Source organism: Myxocyprinus asiaticus, chromosome 16, assembly GCF_019703515.2.
Source record: "Myxocyprinus asiaticus isolate MX2 ecotype Aquarium Trade chromosome 16, UBuf_Myxa_2, whole genome shotgun sequence".
NCBI lineage: Eukaryota > Metazoa > Chordata > Actinopteri > Cypriniformes > Catostomidae > Myxocyprinus > Myxocyprinus asiaticus.
Genome location: NC_059359.1, coordinates 9,992,806 through 10,009,966, shown reverse-complemented (window position 1 = coordinate 10,009,966; position 17,161 = coordinate 9,992,806). Strand labels below are relative to the sequence as shown.

The following is a 17,161-nucleotide window of genomic DNA, read 5'->3' as shown; positions in this document are numbered from 1 at the left end:
TTGTGTTTATATCAATCACTGTAATGTCTCAACTCACTGTTGTTGTCACTGTCCTTATCACGTTAATGCCAAAAGAAAGTTTTACCAAGTCCTAGTTTCCTAAAGTCCTCTGCAAACATATTTTTCAGGTCATCAGGCTCATTCATAGCATATATTATATAGTAAAGCCTGATGACCATTAAATCATACTGAACTTTTAAGTACAGGTTTCTAATGTTGGCAATTCCTTAATAAATGCTTCACAGGTGAATCAGTTTTAACCAGTTCATTTAATGTGTCTAATGCATAACCAATGTGCCCATGCATAATATCATTACCAGATGATTTGAATAGCACTGGAAAGGAAATCCTAACCAAAAAGAAAAGGATGTTCTATTTCGTAACACACACAATTGTACAATGTTTTTGCATTTCTTTTTATTATACATTTTTAACTGTCACCAAGTCATCTTTACAATCATGTCTATATATCCCACCTTTCGTTCTCTCCCTCCCTGACCCGAATAAATAGCACACACTTTCATCACTCAGCAAGGGCTTTGCACAGCAGCACCCACAGTCAGACAGCACTCTGACAACACACTCAGAGGAGGGAGAGATCACTGAGGCTGAAGGGCAGGACAGACTGAGATGACAAATACAGGGAGACACAAATGAAATGAGCGATAGTAACAGACTGTCCAAATCAAACACAAGACACAAAAATCAACGCAAAACCTCAGGGTGAATCTCATGAAGCCTGTTAAGAAATGTCCGGGTCATATATCACCCTAAAATCAAAAGACATTTTTATTTTGCATGAAGAAAATTAAGCCATTAAGATGTGTTAGGTGTAATCTAATTACAAAGTAATTAGTTACTGTAATTTAATTTTAGTCCAAAAAAAAAATCTGTTAATTACTTTTAAGTACATTACTTGGGTTACATGTATATCTCAAATATTATTTATGTAGAATATATTTAAAACATGAATATGTGCGTGTTTGTGTTTCTGTGGCCTCCAATGGGCTTGTCCCATAACAATGAGGAAATAGACATTTTGAATTTGTTGATTGAAAAAAAAAAAAAAAAAAAAAAAACTTCTGTAAAAAGTATTTCAGAAAGTAATGTAAATGTTATTAGTAATGTGATTACTTTAATGCAATGTACTAATCTAACGTACATACAATTTTGCATTGCATGTAAACACTTTTACCAGCGTTCCTACAGGTTTATCCAATGCGTGCATGCATGCTTCCGTTTTGATGTCAAAACCAGAGAATAATCGGACGAATTCAAGTCTCATGTCAATACTTGTTTTCATGCTTTGTCAGATTTTTTTAATAAGCTGATTTGTGGTAGTTATCTGGGTACTGATGTGCATGTAAACACACTCACTCTTTTCATTACAATTAAGCACATTTCCCCCAATTCTCATAACCGTAATGTGAAAAAAATTAATTCTTATTGCTGCAATGCAAAAAGGATTATTTAACCTACATATTATTTAAATTGCTAAATATTTATACAACATTCATGTTGATTTTATTAAAAAAAATTACTGTCCAACAAGATGATTATTAATACTGTTCTACAATAATGAGAATCATCATTAAGAATAATAAGAATTTCATACAAACTCACAAGTAAAACATCCATACACATAGTAACGGGAATGTGTTTGTTTTTTATCTATTGAATTATGGTAATGAGAATTTGTAGGGAAAATGTGTTTAATTGTCTTGAAAATAAAAAGGACACAATTTAAAAAATTTGCAACAGTTCTAAAAATGGGCTTAATAAGCTTTACGCAAAATATACTTTGGGTAAAATATGATTCCGAGCATATTCTTTGTGAGATTCACCCATCTACAGTGTTGAGTGAAATGTCAAATACATCACAATACTGCCTGCAGATCTCCTTTAGATTCTCCTGGCCTTGAGTTCTGGTTGGTCCTAAACGTCCAGCCCCAGGAATGGCTGAAGTTCTTGAATCTGTGTGTACTATCAACTGGTCAAGCTTACAGTACGCATGAACAGTTCAATTTGAATTCCAGTAAAACTCAAGTTTCCTGAAAACTTAGACAACCACACAAAATAGCTCCACTCACCCCTACATCACAAATACAACAGGGATTTAAAAACAAAACTTATTAAAAAGTGTTAGGGAGGCAGAAGCAATGGTAAAAATGGTAAAAGCGTGTAAAAACAATTATGTAATGTTCTACATAAACGATCGTCACTCTGATACTCTTTCCTAAGTAACAGTTGCATGTTTTACATTTCTTTTTTTTTTTTTTTGCATTTTGTCTTGTACATTAACTTCTAATTGTCATTACAATTTTTCCACATGATTATTGCTAAAACACGAATTCATATCACTCATTTCTACATTGGTCCGTGTTCAAAGACAACACGAGCAGAAACATACAATGACTTATTGATATTACACTGCAACAGTCATTTTCTTAATCAGTATTTTGTCTCGTTTTCCAGTAAAAAATTGTAAGATAATATTTTTAAAAAATATGTACGATCATATGAATTGTTTTCAGAGAATATATCTTAAAAGTTATTTTTCTTCCAGCATTTGCAAATAGTTTTTTATTGTTTTGCATAAACCTAATTTTTGTTTTTATTACTAAATTTAGATAGATTTATGCTTAAAAGAAACATGCAATTTTGCTAATTAAGTAAATGTATCTTGTTTTAGGGATGTTTAGATATTTTACTGGACAAAAAAAACTACATTTTAAGAAAATGATTTTTTCGCAGTGTAAACCGTAATTCAAGTCTGTTAAATAAATACTGTAATGGTCAGACAATTTCTTGCTCCAAATTTCAGTAATCAGACAAAAAAAAAAAAAAAAAAAAAAAAAATAACAAAACGGAAGAGCTATTGAATAGAAAGGAGTGTCTCTTCCATGAAAAAATAAAAAAATGACCTGTTTATTTCGACAGGTGGACAGATTGATCTAGATTGGAGGTTGATGTCCTCCAAAAGTTAGGCAAGCAGCATCCACCACAAACCACCTTCCCTCTTTGAAATGTCCATCTTTGAAGCATCTCTCCCAAGCTCAACATTTCTGAAAAATGGTTCCAAGATGAATTGCAGTCTGCTAAAAGCTCACATTCAGCTTTCTCAGACATGCACAACAGACCAGAACGGCTCAAGATGCAGCACAGCTGAAAGTCAAGGACGTTCTCCATATATGGAGTATAGCTGATCCCATACATTTGTGTTATTGCTTTAGACCCATACAGTTTAAGGAGTTCAAACTGACCAAAGGGTTGAGTGTTTATTATACAGCCAGAAGAAAGTCATGTAGCTGCTGCTAGGACTTTTGGGTAACCCAGAGATACCCAACACCATTCCCAACGTTAATATCACTAAAGAAAGCACCATCTCCCTTTCCAGATTTTCCCTCTCCTGGACGCCCATGTGACGGGGGTGAGAGTCTGTAAACGGTTCTATTGGGGGGGTTACCGTTAAGAGGTTGGGCGGGATCTCACTGATCTGTCAATGTGTCTGGTGCAGGATCGGACTCCTGCTGCACCTCTGGGGTGATCATTCCTCTGTGGAGCTTCTCCAGAGACTGTTTCATCTATAAGAGGGGGAGAAAAAGTACCTGATACTGAGAGACATTATGAGAAGCATGTTGGCATATATAATTTAATAGCGTTTAGGCCTATAATTTAAGAAATCACAGCAGTATTTAACTGGCACAGAATCGATGAGGATCTCAATTCTACAGCATCAACCTTAAACACATACATTTACACTAAATACAACTAATTATACTAACATAACCTTTCTGTTTTGGAGAAAATTCCTACCAACCTTTCTGTTCGGGTCAAGAAAGACCTGGTAGAGTACAGTAGATATTGTACATATACAGCACCCCTTTTTTTTTTTTTTTTTTTTTAATAAACATGACATTGCCATAGGCTTGTTTTTCACACTGAACACAAGCTTTTATAGTAGCATTTCATCTGGAAAGAATGCCACCTATATGTCAGTGTTTCAGAGCCCCTTAGAGGACAGGGTGGGAATTTTTTTTCTGAAATGGTTTTGAGTGCCCTCACAATAAGTTTTGCGTCCCCTCGCAATAAGTTTTGCGTGCCCTCGCAATAACATTTGCGTACCCTCGCAAATAAGTTTGGAGTTGCCTCACAATAAATTTGTGTTCCCTCACAATAAGATTTACGTTCCCTAGCAATAAGTTTTGCGTGCCCTCGCAATAGTTTGCGTTCCCTTGCAATTTGTTTGGCGTTCCCTCGCAATTACTTTTGCGTACCCTCGCAACAGTTTGCATTCCCTCGCAAATAAATGTAGAGTTGCCTCGCAATAAGTTTGGTGTTCCCTCGCAATACGTTTTGCGTGCCCTCAGAATATCTTTGCTTTTCCTTTCAATATTTTGGATTCCAACGCAATATGTTTTGAGTTCCCTTGCAATAAGTTTTGCATGTCCTCGCAATAAATTTGCGTTCCCTCGCAATTTGTTTGGCATTCCCTCACAATTTTTTGCGTTCCATCGCAATTACTTTTACGTACTCTCGCAAATAAATTTGGAGTTGCCTCGCAATAAATTTGGCGTTCCCTCACAATAAGTTTTGTGTTCCCTCAGAATATCTTTGCTTTTCCTTGCAATATTTTGCATTCCAACGCAATATGTTTTGAGTTCCCTCGCAATAACTTTTGCGTGCCCTCGCGATAAGTTTACCATGGTTTTACTACAGTAACCATATTTTAACCATGATATTTGTAGTGAAACCATAGTGATAACACAGCAAAATGAAAACTATGGTAATAACAATCATAATTTTGTGGTTATTATGGTTTTACAATACAAATAACACAGTTTAACTGGTTTCATTATAGTAATATTTTAGACTGTAGTAACCATAGTTTTTGCCAGAAATCATGGTTTTTCTTGTAATATTGAAGTAACCATAACTATTGTAGGCTAACCATGTTTTTCTTTCTTCCTTTTTGCAGAAACCATGGTTTTACTATAGTAATATTGTAGTAACTATAAAAAGTTAGTTAAGTAACCATGGTGGAAACTATGGTTTTAATACAGTATACTGTATCCTTATAATAACCATAGTTTTACTATAGATTAAACATGGTAATTCTAGTGGTTAATATGGTTTTACTAAAAATATTGTAGTAAAACCATAATAACCACAAAACTGTTTTTATTACCAGTTTTCATTTTCCTGTATTATTACTATGGTATTACTATGAAGGTAAAAATGTGGTTACGATAGTAAAACCACGGTAAATGTATTGTGAGGGAATGCAGAACTGTTGCGAGGGAACGCAAACTATTGCAAGGGCACGCAAAACATATTGCGAGAGAATGTAAACTGTTGCGAGGGAGCGCAAAATTTCTTGCGAGGGCACGCAAAACTATTTCAGAAAAAAAATCCCACTCTGTCCTCCAAGGGTTTCCATACAATAACTATTGTTTTACAGTAGATATATAGAAAACACTTAATTTTGAGTGAAAAATCTGACAATAGGAATACTTCAACATTGTATCTGTTTGAAACAAAAACAGAATTTTTTTTTTTTATATATACCGACAGATGAAAAATGAGTGAAAAATCATATAGACTTCCATTGAAAAGGTCCCCTACAAAATCTAGGGATCAAGATGCCATTAAGACTTGAGGATGGTCTCTTTTGACTTGGGCCAGTAAGTAACCATCTAGCAACACCCTAGCAATGCCCTAGCATCCAACCAAAACATCCTGAGAGTATCATAAAAATGTAATATTTGTTATTATTATTTATTTAGTCATTGTTATGGAGAACCTGAAGGCATTTTGACCAAATAATAGATTAAGATTTCCACTGTTTTTATATCATAAATGGGTCAAAAATGACCTGAAAATAACAAAATGCTTATAAATTGATATAACTATGTTGAAACAATTGAGAAATCGCAGTATTTAATTAAACATTCATTTTGCTGTAAAAAAAAATGCCACATAGCTGAGCAATGACTCAGACGAATCAGTGACTTAAAAATTAACCCTACATACAAACTGATTCTCTAGAATAAATCGGACATTCCAAAACTGCTGGTCATGTCTTTGAATAAGCTTTTTTTTGCATCAATGATACAGTTGGCCTTATGCAACATATTCCTAAACATCAGCTAATATCTCTGCTGAGAGCTGGGAAGGCTTTCTTTTAGTTTTTGAAGTTTAGTTCTGAGATATACCTGATCCAGAAGTGTGACAGAAGACTGTAAAATCTGCTGCCATTTGTTCATCTGGGCCTGGTGGAACTGCCTCTGGAGCTGCAGCACCTGCGCCCACTCTCCTGCAGACTGAGGCAGAGGACTGTAGACAGGATGATAACTTTAAATCAGCATGAGGACAAGCTTTATGCAAACACTAAGAAGCAGAATGAGTGTACGACCATTCAGGCCACCATATGACAACAATCAAATGAGATGTAGATTTTAATGTACCTGTCAGTTAAAGAGTAGGAGTGCCACGTCTCCAGTGTGTGTGCGGCCCGCTCCAGTGCCCAGAGTTTGTAGAACAGCATCATGTTCAGAGCCACCAGAACAACCAGACTGGAGGAGGAAGAGAGGAGAGATATAAATATAATTTTCTGTACTTGAGGGTGTATAAGGAATTTTTGTTTGGAATCGTGAAAATCAGTTTTTTCTTGAAGCATAGAGGCAGAGGCTCTACCTGACACAGATCCTATGTGCAGGAGGAAGCAAGGAAAGCAAGATGAGAGAGAAGAACAGCAAGGAGAGAAATTAGTAAGCAAAAGAATGGAGGAACAGAAAAAGAGAGACAGACACCCTTAAGTAATGTCTGTTTCTTTATAAACTGGATCAGAGTGATACTATGAAGCATTGTAATGTTTGGAAAGATTGTAAAAGTATGGAGAGTTCAATTTCCCAAAATTAAAGAAATAATTTACAGAAGCCCTGAACCGCACTGTGAAAAACAAAAAAATTTTTTAGGTGTCTTTGTGCCTATGTCCTACATCTCTCATAATTGTTTTCTCTCTCTCAAGAAATCTTTTTTTTTTCTCTAAATTTTTTTCCATCTTTAACATTTTTTTTTTTAGATTCTTTTTTAAATCAACTCAAAGCTAATGGTAAGTTTAAAACGGATGCAAAGCTACTAAAATAAAATATACTGAACAAATGTACTGATTTATTTAGTGACTTAAATTATTAATGATTTAATAGATTTAAACTATTTTAATAGGATTTGTTTTAATATTTATATATTAAGATATTTGACCCTTCATACTAAAGGGATAGATCACCCAAAAATTTGTTTCATGTTGTTCGAAACCCATACTGATTTTTTTCTTCTGTAGATCATACTAGGGCATGTTGCTGTCCATAAAATAAAACTGAATGGGGATTGTTTAGCTACAAAAATTCCCCATCTACTTTTATTGTTTGGAAAAGAGTAGCTTGGAAATTCTGTGTAGAATATCTCCTTTAGTGTTCCACTTAAGAAAAAAGTCATTTGATAGGTTTGCAACGACATGTATGAAAAATAATGACAAAATGTAACATTTTGGGTAATAAATGATTTTCAGCTTTCATAGGAATATTCAAATAGACATCATCATAGCCTGTTCTCCGAGAACACTCTGCATTCTGATCTTTAGATATATCTACTCTTTAGAAATCAGAGCTGAGCGAGACCGAAATTCTTAGACTGAAACCACTTGCCACTAGTGATGACAACCCGACCCGGAGCTCAGACTGAATTTTGTTCCATCTAAAGTGAACCTAATAATATCAGCTGTTTGCATGAATGCTGACATTACAAACTCACACACACACAAATGAAAGTTCACAGACTCACACACACACACACACACACACACACACACACACACTTTGTATGCACAAAGGTGGAAACACTCACATAAAGCTCACAATAAGCAGTATGGTAGAGATGCTGTTGTTGTTGCTGGCTCCTCGCCACCTCTCTTTCACATACTGAGCACCTGGAGAACAGAACAAGTACTTTTTAGTGCTGTAATTTCACATTTCACCACTAGATGTCAGTGCATTCCAAAGTCAAACTCAACATAATTAGTTTGCCATTTACAGCACCTTTGAGGAATAATAAAGGATATTAGCAAGTAAAAACTGTCAAGAAAGAAAAACAAATCCACAAGGAAATGAGATCAAATTAATTTGACTTTTTCTTAGAATGAATCTTATCAGCTGACTCACTCGCTTCTCTCCTTTCGCGCTCCTCACCGATTCCTCTGTCGCCCCGTTCTCCGCCTCCTCCTGGCCCCTCCCTCTCTCTCTCCCGGTCTCCTGCTCGTCTGGGGCAGTTGCGTTTGCGTCTGCGCAGGGTCTGGTTTGTCTTGGCGGAGTCTGCGGAAGCAGCTTCCCCAGTACTCACCACAGAAACCTCCGTTTGTAGCAGCGTCTCCAGTTTACACACCTCCATCTCTGAGCAGGAACACAGGAAATCGTTTTAGGGGTAATGTTACAATAATCCTTTGGATTATAAAGATGCAAATGAAAGTGAATGGTGACTGAGGCTAACATTCTGCTTAGCATCTCTCATTGTGTTCCATGGAAGAAAGATAAAGTCATACAGGTTTGGAGAAACATGAGGGTGAGTGAATGAAGACAGAATACTCATTTTTGGATTAACTTTAACAAGAGTAACATAGGAAGTCTCCTTACCCATGTGTCTGTAATACTCTTCTATCCCACTCCAAGTGTTCTTCTCTATCAGAGCTTTCACAAGACTCCACGGCTGCTTCCTGTAGCAGATATTAGACGAGACCCTACAGACACACACAATGGGTTTCTGAGCAGTGTCTGCGTTTGAAGCATAACAATACGAACATAACAATGGTTAGGCAGTTGTACCTGAGCCGACTCTTGTGCTTGTTGACAGAGGTGAGGCAGTATCTGTGTACAGTGTAGAAATAGTCCTGGTAGGGGATGCCTGAGGTTATGACCTCCGAGTCCACCACGTAACACTCGCCCCGTGTGCTGCTCTTGTGGAGAGTCTATGCATCACAACACAATACAATACAATAACTGTAGACAATGTCTCTGACATGCTTTTTAAAGGAATGTTCTGGGTTCAACAAAAGTTAAGCTCTATCCTTGATACTTTCAATTACTACTGTTCGGAAGTTTACAATAATGAATCACAATGGAAGTCAAGGCATTCTGGAAGGGTTTAAAACGAGAAGTGTGCAGCTACATTTTTTGTTCAAGTATTTATCTAGTGCTTGCATCCAAAAAGTTATTTGAGCTGCAAAAATCATCCTATAAGCATTTGGACTACTTTACTAAGTGAATGCACATCTGGTTATGCTTCACAGATTTATTTCCTGTGGGTAGAGTTTGCTCTATGTAAACTGTTCTTTATGAAAAGTCATGTCATGCCCCTTTTTGCTTTCATTGTGCACATCACGCAAAAGTTACATGGCTTACCGACTTTACATAGTCATGACAGGAGTTGAAAGACTGGATGTGTAACTGCACAGTTAACGCTCCGACACACTCACGGTGAATTTCTTCTTCTTTCTTTTACATTTCTTTTACATAAATAATCAAACTTTAGAAATACGTAACCCAAGAAATGTACTTACAGTAAATGTAATTAACTTGTAATTAAATGTAAGCAACTCAAATCTGATTACAATCATTTAAATTGTAATGTTTTACACTACTTTTTTATTAAATAGTAAATAGATTACAGTAACTAATTACTTTGTAATCAGATTACACCCAACACTGGACACTACTGCAAAGATGGGTGTATAAAAGGGTACCAACTCTACACTCCAGTGTGTTCATGTTGACTGATCTCGACTGAGTGAAGAAATTAGTTGGAAAAAGATGTTGGCGTCAAAGTACGTGGAGCACCAGGTCACACCCACCTTTTATATGGTAGTATGAAGGTGTTTAACAGCTGGTATGAAGATTTTCTTAAAGTTTGAGCTAGCAAGCCATTTCCAACCACTGCAATAAACTCAAAAACACCTTGTTGACCAGATTTTGTTTGAAATGATGACACACTTGTTTCTTCGATTTTGCTAGAAGTATATTGGCACCTTTAAGCTTAGTAAGAGATTCTATCACACAAATCTCATGTTAATACCTATAATGTTTAAGTCTTGTGGCTAAACTTTTGAGACACTTTGTATTTTAAAGGAATATTCTGGGTTCAATACAAATTAAGCTCAATTGACAGCATTTGTTGCATAATCTTGATTATCACAAAAAACTATTTCGACTTGTCCGTCCTCTTTCAAAAAGCAAAAATCGAGGTTACAAATGAGGCACTTACAATGGAGGTGAATGGGTCCAATTTTTGGAGGGTTTAAAATGCAGAAATGTGAAGCTTATAATTTTATAAAAGCACTTAAATAATTATTTTAGTTAAAACTCATGTATTATTTGAGCTGTAAAGTTGTTTCAATCATTTTTACTGTCGCTTTAGAGTTTATGGCATTACAGCGTCATGGCATCAAAGTTGTCAAATTGAGTATAGCTTTACACAGAAAAGGTTAGTAAGCGATTATATCACACTAAAATCATGTTAACACATTGTTTACGTCTTGTGGTTATAATTTTTAAACAGTGAGTATTTTAACATTTATGGATTGGATCCATTCACTTCCATTGTAAGTGCCTCACTGTAACCCATAAGTTTGCTTTTTTAAATTCAAAATAAGTGTTTGTATTAACCAAAATTATGCCACAAATGTAGTCAATAAATTAACTTGAATTCAACCCAGAATATTCCTTTAACGTTTATTCCAGTGCAATGCCTTGCCCCATAGACTTTTCATTTGTTTTTACAAACTGAATGACTGTTGCATCAATGAGAAATGCTCAAAGATCTGAATTTTACTTCTGCAAATTTGAATGAAATTCTGTGGGTATTTTCTCTGAAATGTGATTCTACTGGCTTCGTCTATGTTACGAGGAGGAGGGCGTTGCCGGGCCGTGCGCCGAGTCAACTAATCAGTGGGAAAGAGAGGTAAAGGGGAGCCGGAGATGCCAGTTAGAGAGAGAGAGAGAGAGAGAGACGCATGCCCCGGCCTGAATCGGGTGTGGGAGGATTGTGACATGGCGGAGGGCGTGGCCAGGCCATGAGGGTGCACGACCGGCACCGAGTCAACTAATCAGCCGGGAGGGGGATAAAGACGAGCCAGAGGTGCCAGTTTGGGAGAGAGAGAGAGAGAGACACACATGCGGCCGCTGTGTGTGTCTATGTGTTTGTGCTTAAGTTTATTTGAGTTTATTTTTGTTATTAAAACTTACATTGACTGCTCAGCCGGTTCCCACAACCTCCTTGCCCACCTTACCCCATTACAAACTACCATGAGTTTCCAGACTTAGTAAGAATGAGGGTGATTAAGGAACAACTAAGAAATAGAAAAGCGGTCTGAACCAACCTGTGTTTCCACCACAGGAGCAGTTTTTGGGCCCAGCGGGTTGTTGATGGCGATGGTATAACTCAGAACTCTACTGCTGCTTCCACTGCTGCTGTCCTGCTGCCACTCGTGCACAGAGAGATCTGAGCCAATCACATGAGTGAGAGAGAGAGAGAGAGAGAGAGAGAGAGAGAGAGAGAGAGAGGCTATGTTCTTGCCATTTTCTTTTTTTGTACACTGAATAAACAACAGGTACAATGAGAAAACAAAACAAGAAAGGAGTAAACAAAGAAAAAGAGACTATGGTAGTCTATGCTATTAAAAATAGTGAAAACAAACAGTTGAGGGCTCATTAACTGCACAAAGGCCCTCTAAAGGACATACAGTAATGGAAGGAGGAAAGGAGGGAGGGGGGACAAGGGCACATGAGATCTGAAAGCTGCAGGAAAAGGCAATAAGAGCCATGCACATAACAGTCAGCACTGCAGAGCAGGACATCCAGTCCACTAGGAGCAGTATTACAAAAAAAGACGAGTAAGAAATACTTTGATATACACTGAGAGGTAGAGGAAATTTTTTTATTTCCTGACATACATTTGCATTTAAAAAAAAAAAAAAAAATGCAGGCAAGGATAAGAGTGTACAACTGACCGGTAAAGTGCCGTTGGGAGAACAGGTGTTGTATGAAGTGAGTGTCCGAGAACAGAAGGTCATGGAGCTTATCCACGCTCATGCAAACAACTATGTTGATATGCAATCGGCCACTGAGGTCTGTACAGAAGGACTCAACCTCACCTGCAGAGAATATAAGTGTTAAAATAATCCAGTCTGCCTTTTTACTTGACATATATTTTACTTGAAAGTGATTTCAAATCTTTGAAAATTAGCAAAATGTAAAATTTTAAGTGTAGTGTTTTGATGGCCTCAGAGAATTGACCTGATTGAAATACAGATATAATACTATTTTGTCGTGGAAGGTGGAGTTTTGGTTATTCAGGGCAGGACAAAGCAGGGAAGCTTTTGGCTAGATATATAAAGCAGAGAGAGTCTTTTGGTACCATTCCCTCAGTGAAATCTGCTGGTGGTGAAATTTTTACCATGGCCACTGATATTAATAATACTTTTAAAGAATAATATCTTGATCTTTATAGTTCCATGTTTTTGTCTACTGATGAAGATATTAGAAACTTTGTGGAACCATTAGATCTACCTAAATTGATGACTGAGCTAAAAAATTATATTGATTCTGAGATAAACTTGGAGGAGCTTGATGTGGTAATTAAGGCCTTACCTACAGGCAAGGCTTCGGGGCCAGATGGCTTTGCTGCTGAATTTTTTTAAATCTTATGCTACAGAACTGGCTCCACTTTTGTTAGAAATTTATACGGAATCATTAAAGAATGGAAAGCTTCATGCCAACAATTTCCCTGATCCAGCTAGATGTAAAAATATTGTCAAAAATTCTGGCTAACCAATTAAGTTATGACATCTCTTATACATATAGTTCAGGTGGGGTTTATTCGGGGTCGTAGCTCTTCTGATAACAACAGGCGTTTCATCAATATCATGTGGTCAATGGCAAATGATTAGACTCCGGTCACTGCCATCTCACTTGACGCCGAAAAGGCATTTGATATGGTAGAATGGGATTATCTTTTTAAGATTTTGGAAATATACGGGTTCGGGAAAACTTTTATTGGATGGATTAAGTTACTTTATAGACACCCGGTAGCGGCGGTACAAACGAATGGATTAATTTCAGATTATTTTACTCTTTCCCCATTATTGTTCTATCTTGCCCTGGAACCATTAGCAGTCGCGATTAGAAAGGAGGATGATTTTCCAGGGGTGGTGGCGGGAGGTATGGCGCATAAGCTTTTGCTTTACGCAGATGATATTTTATTATTTGTCTCCGTCCCTACTAGATCTATGCCTTGCCTTCACAGAATTATTAATTCCTTTTCTAAATTCTTAGGATACAGAGTCAATAGGTCTAAAACCGAAGTTTGTCTCTGACAGCATACTGCCCAGTAACGGCTTTCCGGCCGGGTTCCTTCCAGTGGCCCAAACAGGGCATTAAGTATTTGGGCATTTTATTCCCAGCAAATTTGTCTGATTTAGTTAAGAGTTAATTTTGACCCCTTAATTAAAATGTTTGAGCTATGTGGACAGGTGGGCTTCATTACATTTATCTATGATTGGGAAGGTTAATGTTATTAAAATGAATTGTACTTGTTACAATCTCTCCCTGTAGATGTCCCCCTCTCTTAATTCAAGAAATGTGATAGTATAACGAAGTCCTTCATTTGGTAAATGTCCCAGATTACATAGGCAAGTTACAAGTTACATAGGCCGATTGACAAAGGTGGGCTAGGCCTACCCAAGATTTTGTTCTGTTATTATGCATTCGGTCTCAGACATTTGGCTCATTGGTCGCTTCCACCTGAGAGAGCCCCTCCTTGGTTTTGTATTGAACAGGAGGTTCTTGCCCCTATTTTGCCATTACAAAGCCTTTCTATTAAACTAACTGGAGAAGTTAAGTCACACCCCGTTATCTCGCATTTGCACACGGTATGGACAAAAGTGTCCAGTGTGTTTAATTCAGACATTTATTTAAATGTTGCCTCGAGCATATGGCTGAACCCTAAATTATATATTGAACGGTCCCCTTTCTGCTGGTCAGAGTGAATTGTGAGGGGGGTTACTTCACTCTGAGAGACCTATATGAGAGTGGAGTATTGAGATCTTTTGAAAAATTGGTTCAACACTTTGAGATTCCCAGATCTCAGTTCTATAGGTATTTACAGCTGCGCCACCTGCTCTGTACTATTTTTGGGAGTAGCTCACACCCCCCTAAAGCGGCAGATACTCTGGGAATGGTGATTATTGCTTTTGGAAAAGGTCATGAGGCATCAGTGTATTACTCCCTGTTAATTCAGAGTTTGGGGGATGGAGCTTTAACTTCTATCAAGAGATTATGGGAGAAAGATTTAAACTTGGTATTGGAGGAGGAAGTGTGGGCTAGGATTCTAAAAAATGTCAAGTCTGCATCTAGAGATGCAAGGGTGCACCTTATGCAATTCAAGATATTACATAAATTCTATTGGACCCCCTCTAGATTGTATAGGCTTGGTCTTAAAGACACACCCACCTGCTGGCGATCCCAATCAGAAGATGGAGACACAATCCATGTTTTTTGGGGGTGTGTTAAGATCCAGGAATTTTGTTTGAAAGTTCAGAGTTTTGGGTACTCGGGTTCTACTTTGTCACAGACTCTGTATTTTGGGTGATGGGGCGGTCATATATTTGGGGGATAATCACATAAAAAAATTGGGTTCTGACCAGTCTCATGATTGGCAGGCAAATAATTTTAAGGGGATGGAAGTCAGATGGAGCGCCCTTATTTTCGGAGTGGTGTGTGGAAATGGGGAGGGTGGCTGCTTTCGAGGAGGTGGCAAGTAGAAGGCTGGGGTTTTGGGACTTATTTGTTAAGAAATGGGGCAATTATTTAGCGTTTTTGGGGGACTCTTGGGGAGGGGATTTGAAGAGTGTAGTTTAGCTTAATTATATTTTCTTTTCTGTTTTTTCTTTTTGGTTGTGTGTGTGTGTTATTATGTGGGACCACAGGGATGTTCGTTGGGGAGGGATATTAGTGGGGTTTGAATGTGAAATGTTGATTCATTGTATATGTGTTGTTTTTTCTTTGTTGTGTATATATGAATCAATAAAACATTTTTATTGCAAAAGTGTAGTGTTTTTATTTTTGACCAATTTGTTTTTTATAGAACATGTACAAAGACGACATGGTATGAGGCAGAGAAGAGAGGTGGGGCAGAATCAGGTTAATGACACAACCCACACAAAAACTTGCATTAACGTCACAACTCAATTTATAGGAGGGTCTGTGCTAACTGCAAGGCCACGGCATGGCACCAAGGCAAGTGGTTTTGTCAGTTTATCTTAAACACCTTTGTGAGGCATTAAAGTCATAACTTTTATTGAAAAATAGATGAAAGACCCCGGCACTCACTCTCTTCCTGAGTGTCAGAGGAATTGCTGGGGTCGGTTGGAAGCTCCTCATCATTGGTCATATCTAATGAGGAGAGGTTTCCCAGGCTGTGTGGGACAGAGGGAGGGGACTGAAGTGCCTGATTAGCTGATTCTGACCGGCTGTCCCCTTCTTCCTCCATGATCTATTGAAGTAAGTGATGGAAGAATAAACACTTAATCCCTAACTTTGTAGAAGGTGAAGCAATACGTACAATTTTTAAATAATTTCAATTAAAAGTGAAATTCAATATAATTCTGTGATGGATATGAAAATTTGATTTAATAAACAACCAGGGGTGTAAATATTTGATCCGATAACTATTGATTCAGTTACGATTCTTTACTAAATGATACAAAGCATCATGAAATCTGAAATTTGGTCGCAATTCAGTTCAATCCGCGTCAATGCAATTATTTGTAGCTCAATTAAGCATTGTTTTTAATTATAAAACATGCTGAAGACACCAATGTAACTATGTTAATATTCCACTTTGGTTTAATTTGTCCCTCAAAAGTTATAAATTCACAAGCTCAAATTTTTTATTTTGGATGAGAAATGATAGCATAATACATTGGGTATTCCACTGTGTAAATCCATTTTCGCAATTTAGATTTCCTGTAGCTCAACAGGTAAATCTTGATGCTACCAATGCCAAGATCAAGGGTTTGTTTCCCAGGGAACACACAAACTGATGCAATGTATACCTTGAATAGTGCATTCAAATTAAGCTCAGTGTCTGCCTAATGCATAAATGTAAAAAAAACAAAAAAACAATTTAAATGTATGTATACATTTATTTTTACAACCCCTAAAAACGACCCATTCCCTGTATAAATGTTCCAGTCTATTGTGGCAGGTGACACTTACAGTTAAGGATGGGGCAGTTCCAGTATTTATGGAGTGTGTTGTAGGGGGCAATGAGCTTTGGGAGCTGGGTGGACTGGGCTCAGGATCTACAATGGCCCGAGTAGACGGCACCTCCACAGGCTGACAAGAAGAGGACGAGGATGATGGCGGCAAATAACCTGAAGCACAGGGAAGAATGGAGGCAGATGAGGGAAAAGAGGAGACCACGGGAGCCACCGGCACCGAACCCAGATCCAGCAGGTCAGTGACGGAGACCGACTCCTCACCCGGCCTAGAGGAGAGAGAGCCATACATTAAATGTCAGTTAAAACATACGAGTGGGCACATAATTAGTCAGTCATCATTCACCTCATTGTGTTCATTGTATGGAGAAACAATAGATGAATTCTAGTGAATGGATCATTCTGCCTAACATTTGCTTTGTGTTCCATAAAAGAAAAAAGTCATACAGGTTTGGAACAACCTGATTAAATGATTACATAATTTTCATTTTTGGGTGAACTATCACTTTAAATTGGCCATATCATGAAAAAAAAAACTATTTTACTCATTCGGTTTGAAATACAGTATGTGGAGATTAGTCAATAATAAAAATAAAAAAAGAGGCTATTTACATAAAGAAGTCTTAAAAGTACAGTAGACTTTTTAGTTCTAGGGTCAGAGAGGAGGAACATGGTCATGGAAAACTAAATTGTGACTGTTTTGGCACAATAAACATTGCCTAACATTACAAATGGATTTAAAGAGATAGTTCACCCAAAAATGAAAATTCTCTCATCATTTACTCACCCTCATGACATCCCAGATGTGGATGACTTTCTTTCTTCTGCTGAACACAA

General features: G+C 37.3%; 1 protein-coding gene across 3 annotated transcripts in view; it reads right to left on the bottom strand.

The window, feature by feature from the left end:
- Positions 1–1,059: 1,059 nt before the first annotated feature.
- The window catches only part of LOC127454618 (protein Aster-A-like), a 48,210-nt gene continuing 32,108 nt past the window's right edge, over positions 1,060–17,161 (bottom strand). For all 3 annotated transcript variants that reach the window (XM_051721938.1, XM_051721939.1, XM_051721940.1), the window contains 11 exons: positions 16,323–16,593; positions 15,435–15,597; positions 12,056–12,199; positions 11,426–11,547; positions 8,877–9,019; positions 8,688–8,791; positions 8,220–8,447; positions 7,906–7,987; positions 6,468–6,575; positions 6,216–6,336; positions 1,060–3,584 (listed from right to left, as the gene is read on the bottom strand). In XM_051721938.1, the coding sequence (XP_051577898.1) occupies positions 3,489–3,584; positions 6,216–6,336; positions 6,468–6,575; positions 7,906–7,987; positions 8,220–8,447; positions 8,688–8,791; positions 8,877–9,019; positions 11,426–11,547; positions 12,056–12,199; positions 15,435–15,597; positions 16,323–16,593 (1,582 nt within the window). In that variant the 3' untranslated portion in view covers positions 1,060–3,488. The remainder of the gene's footprint in view (positions 3,585–6,215; positions 6,337–6,467; positions 6,576–7,905; positions 7,988–8,219; positions 8,448–8,687; positions 8,792–8,876; positions 9,020–11,425; positions 11,548–12,055; positions 12,200–15,434; positions 15,598–16,322; positions 16,594–17,161) is intronic.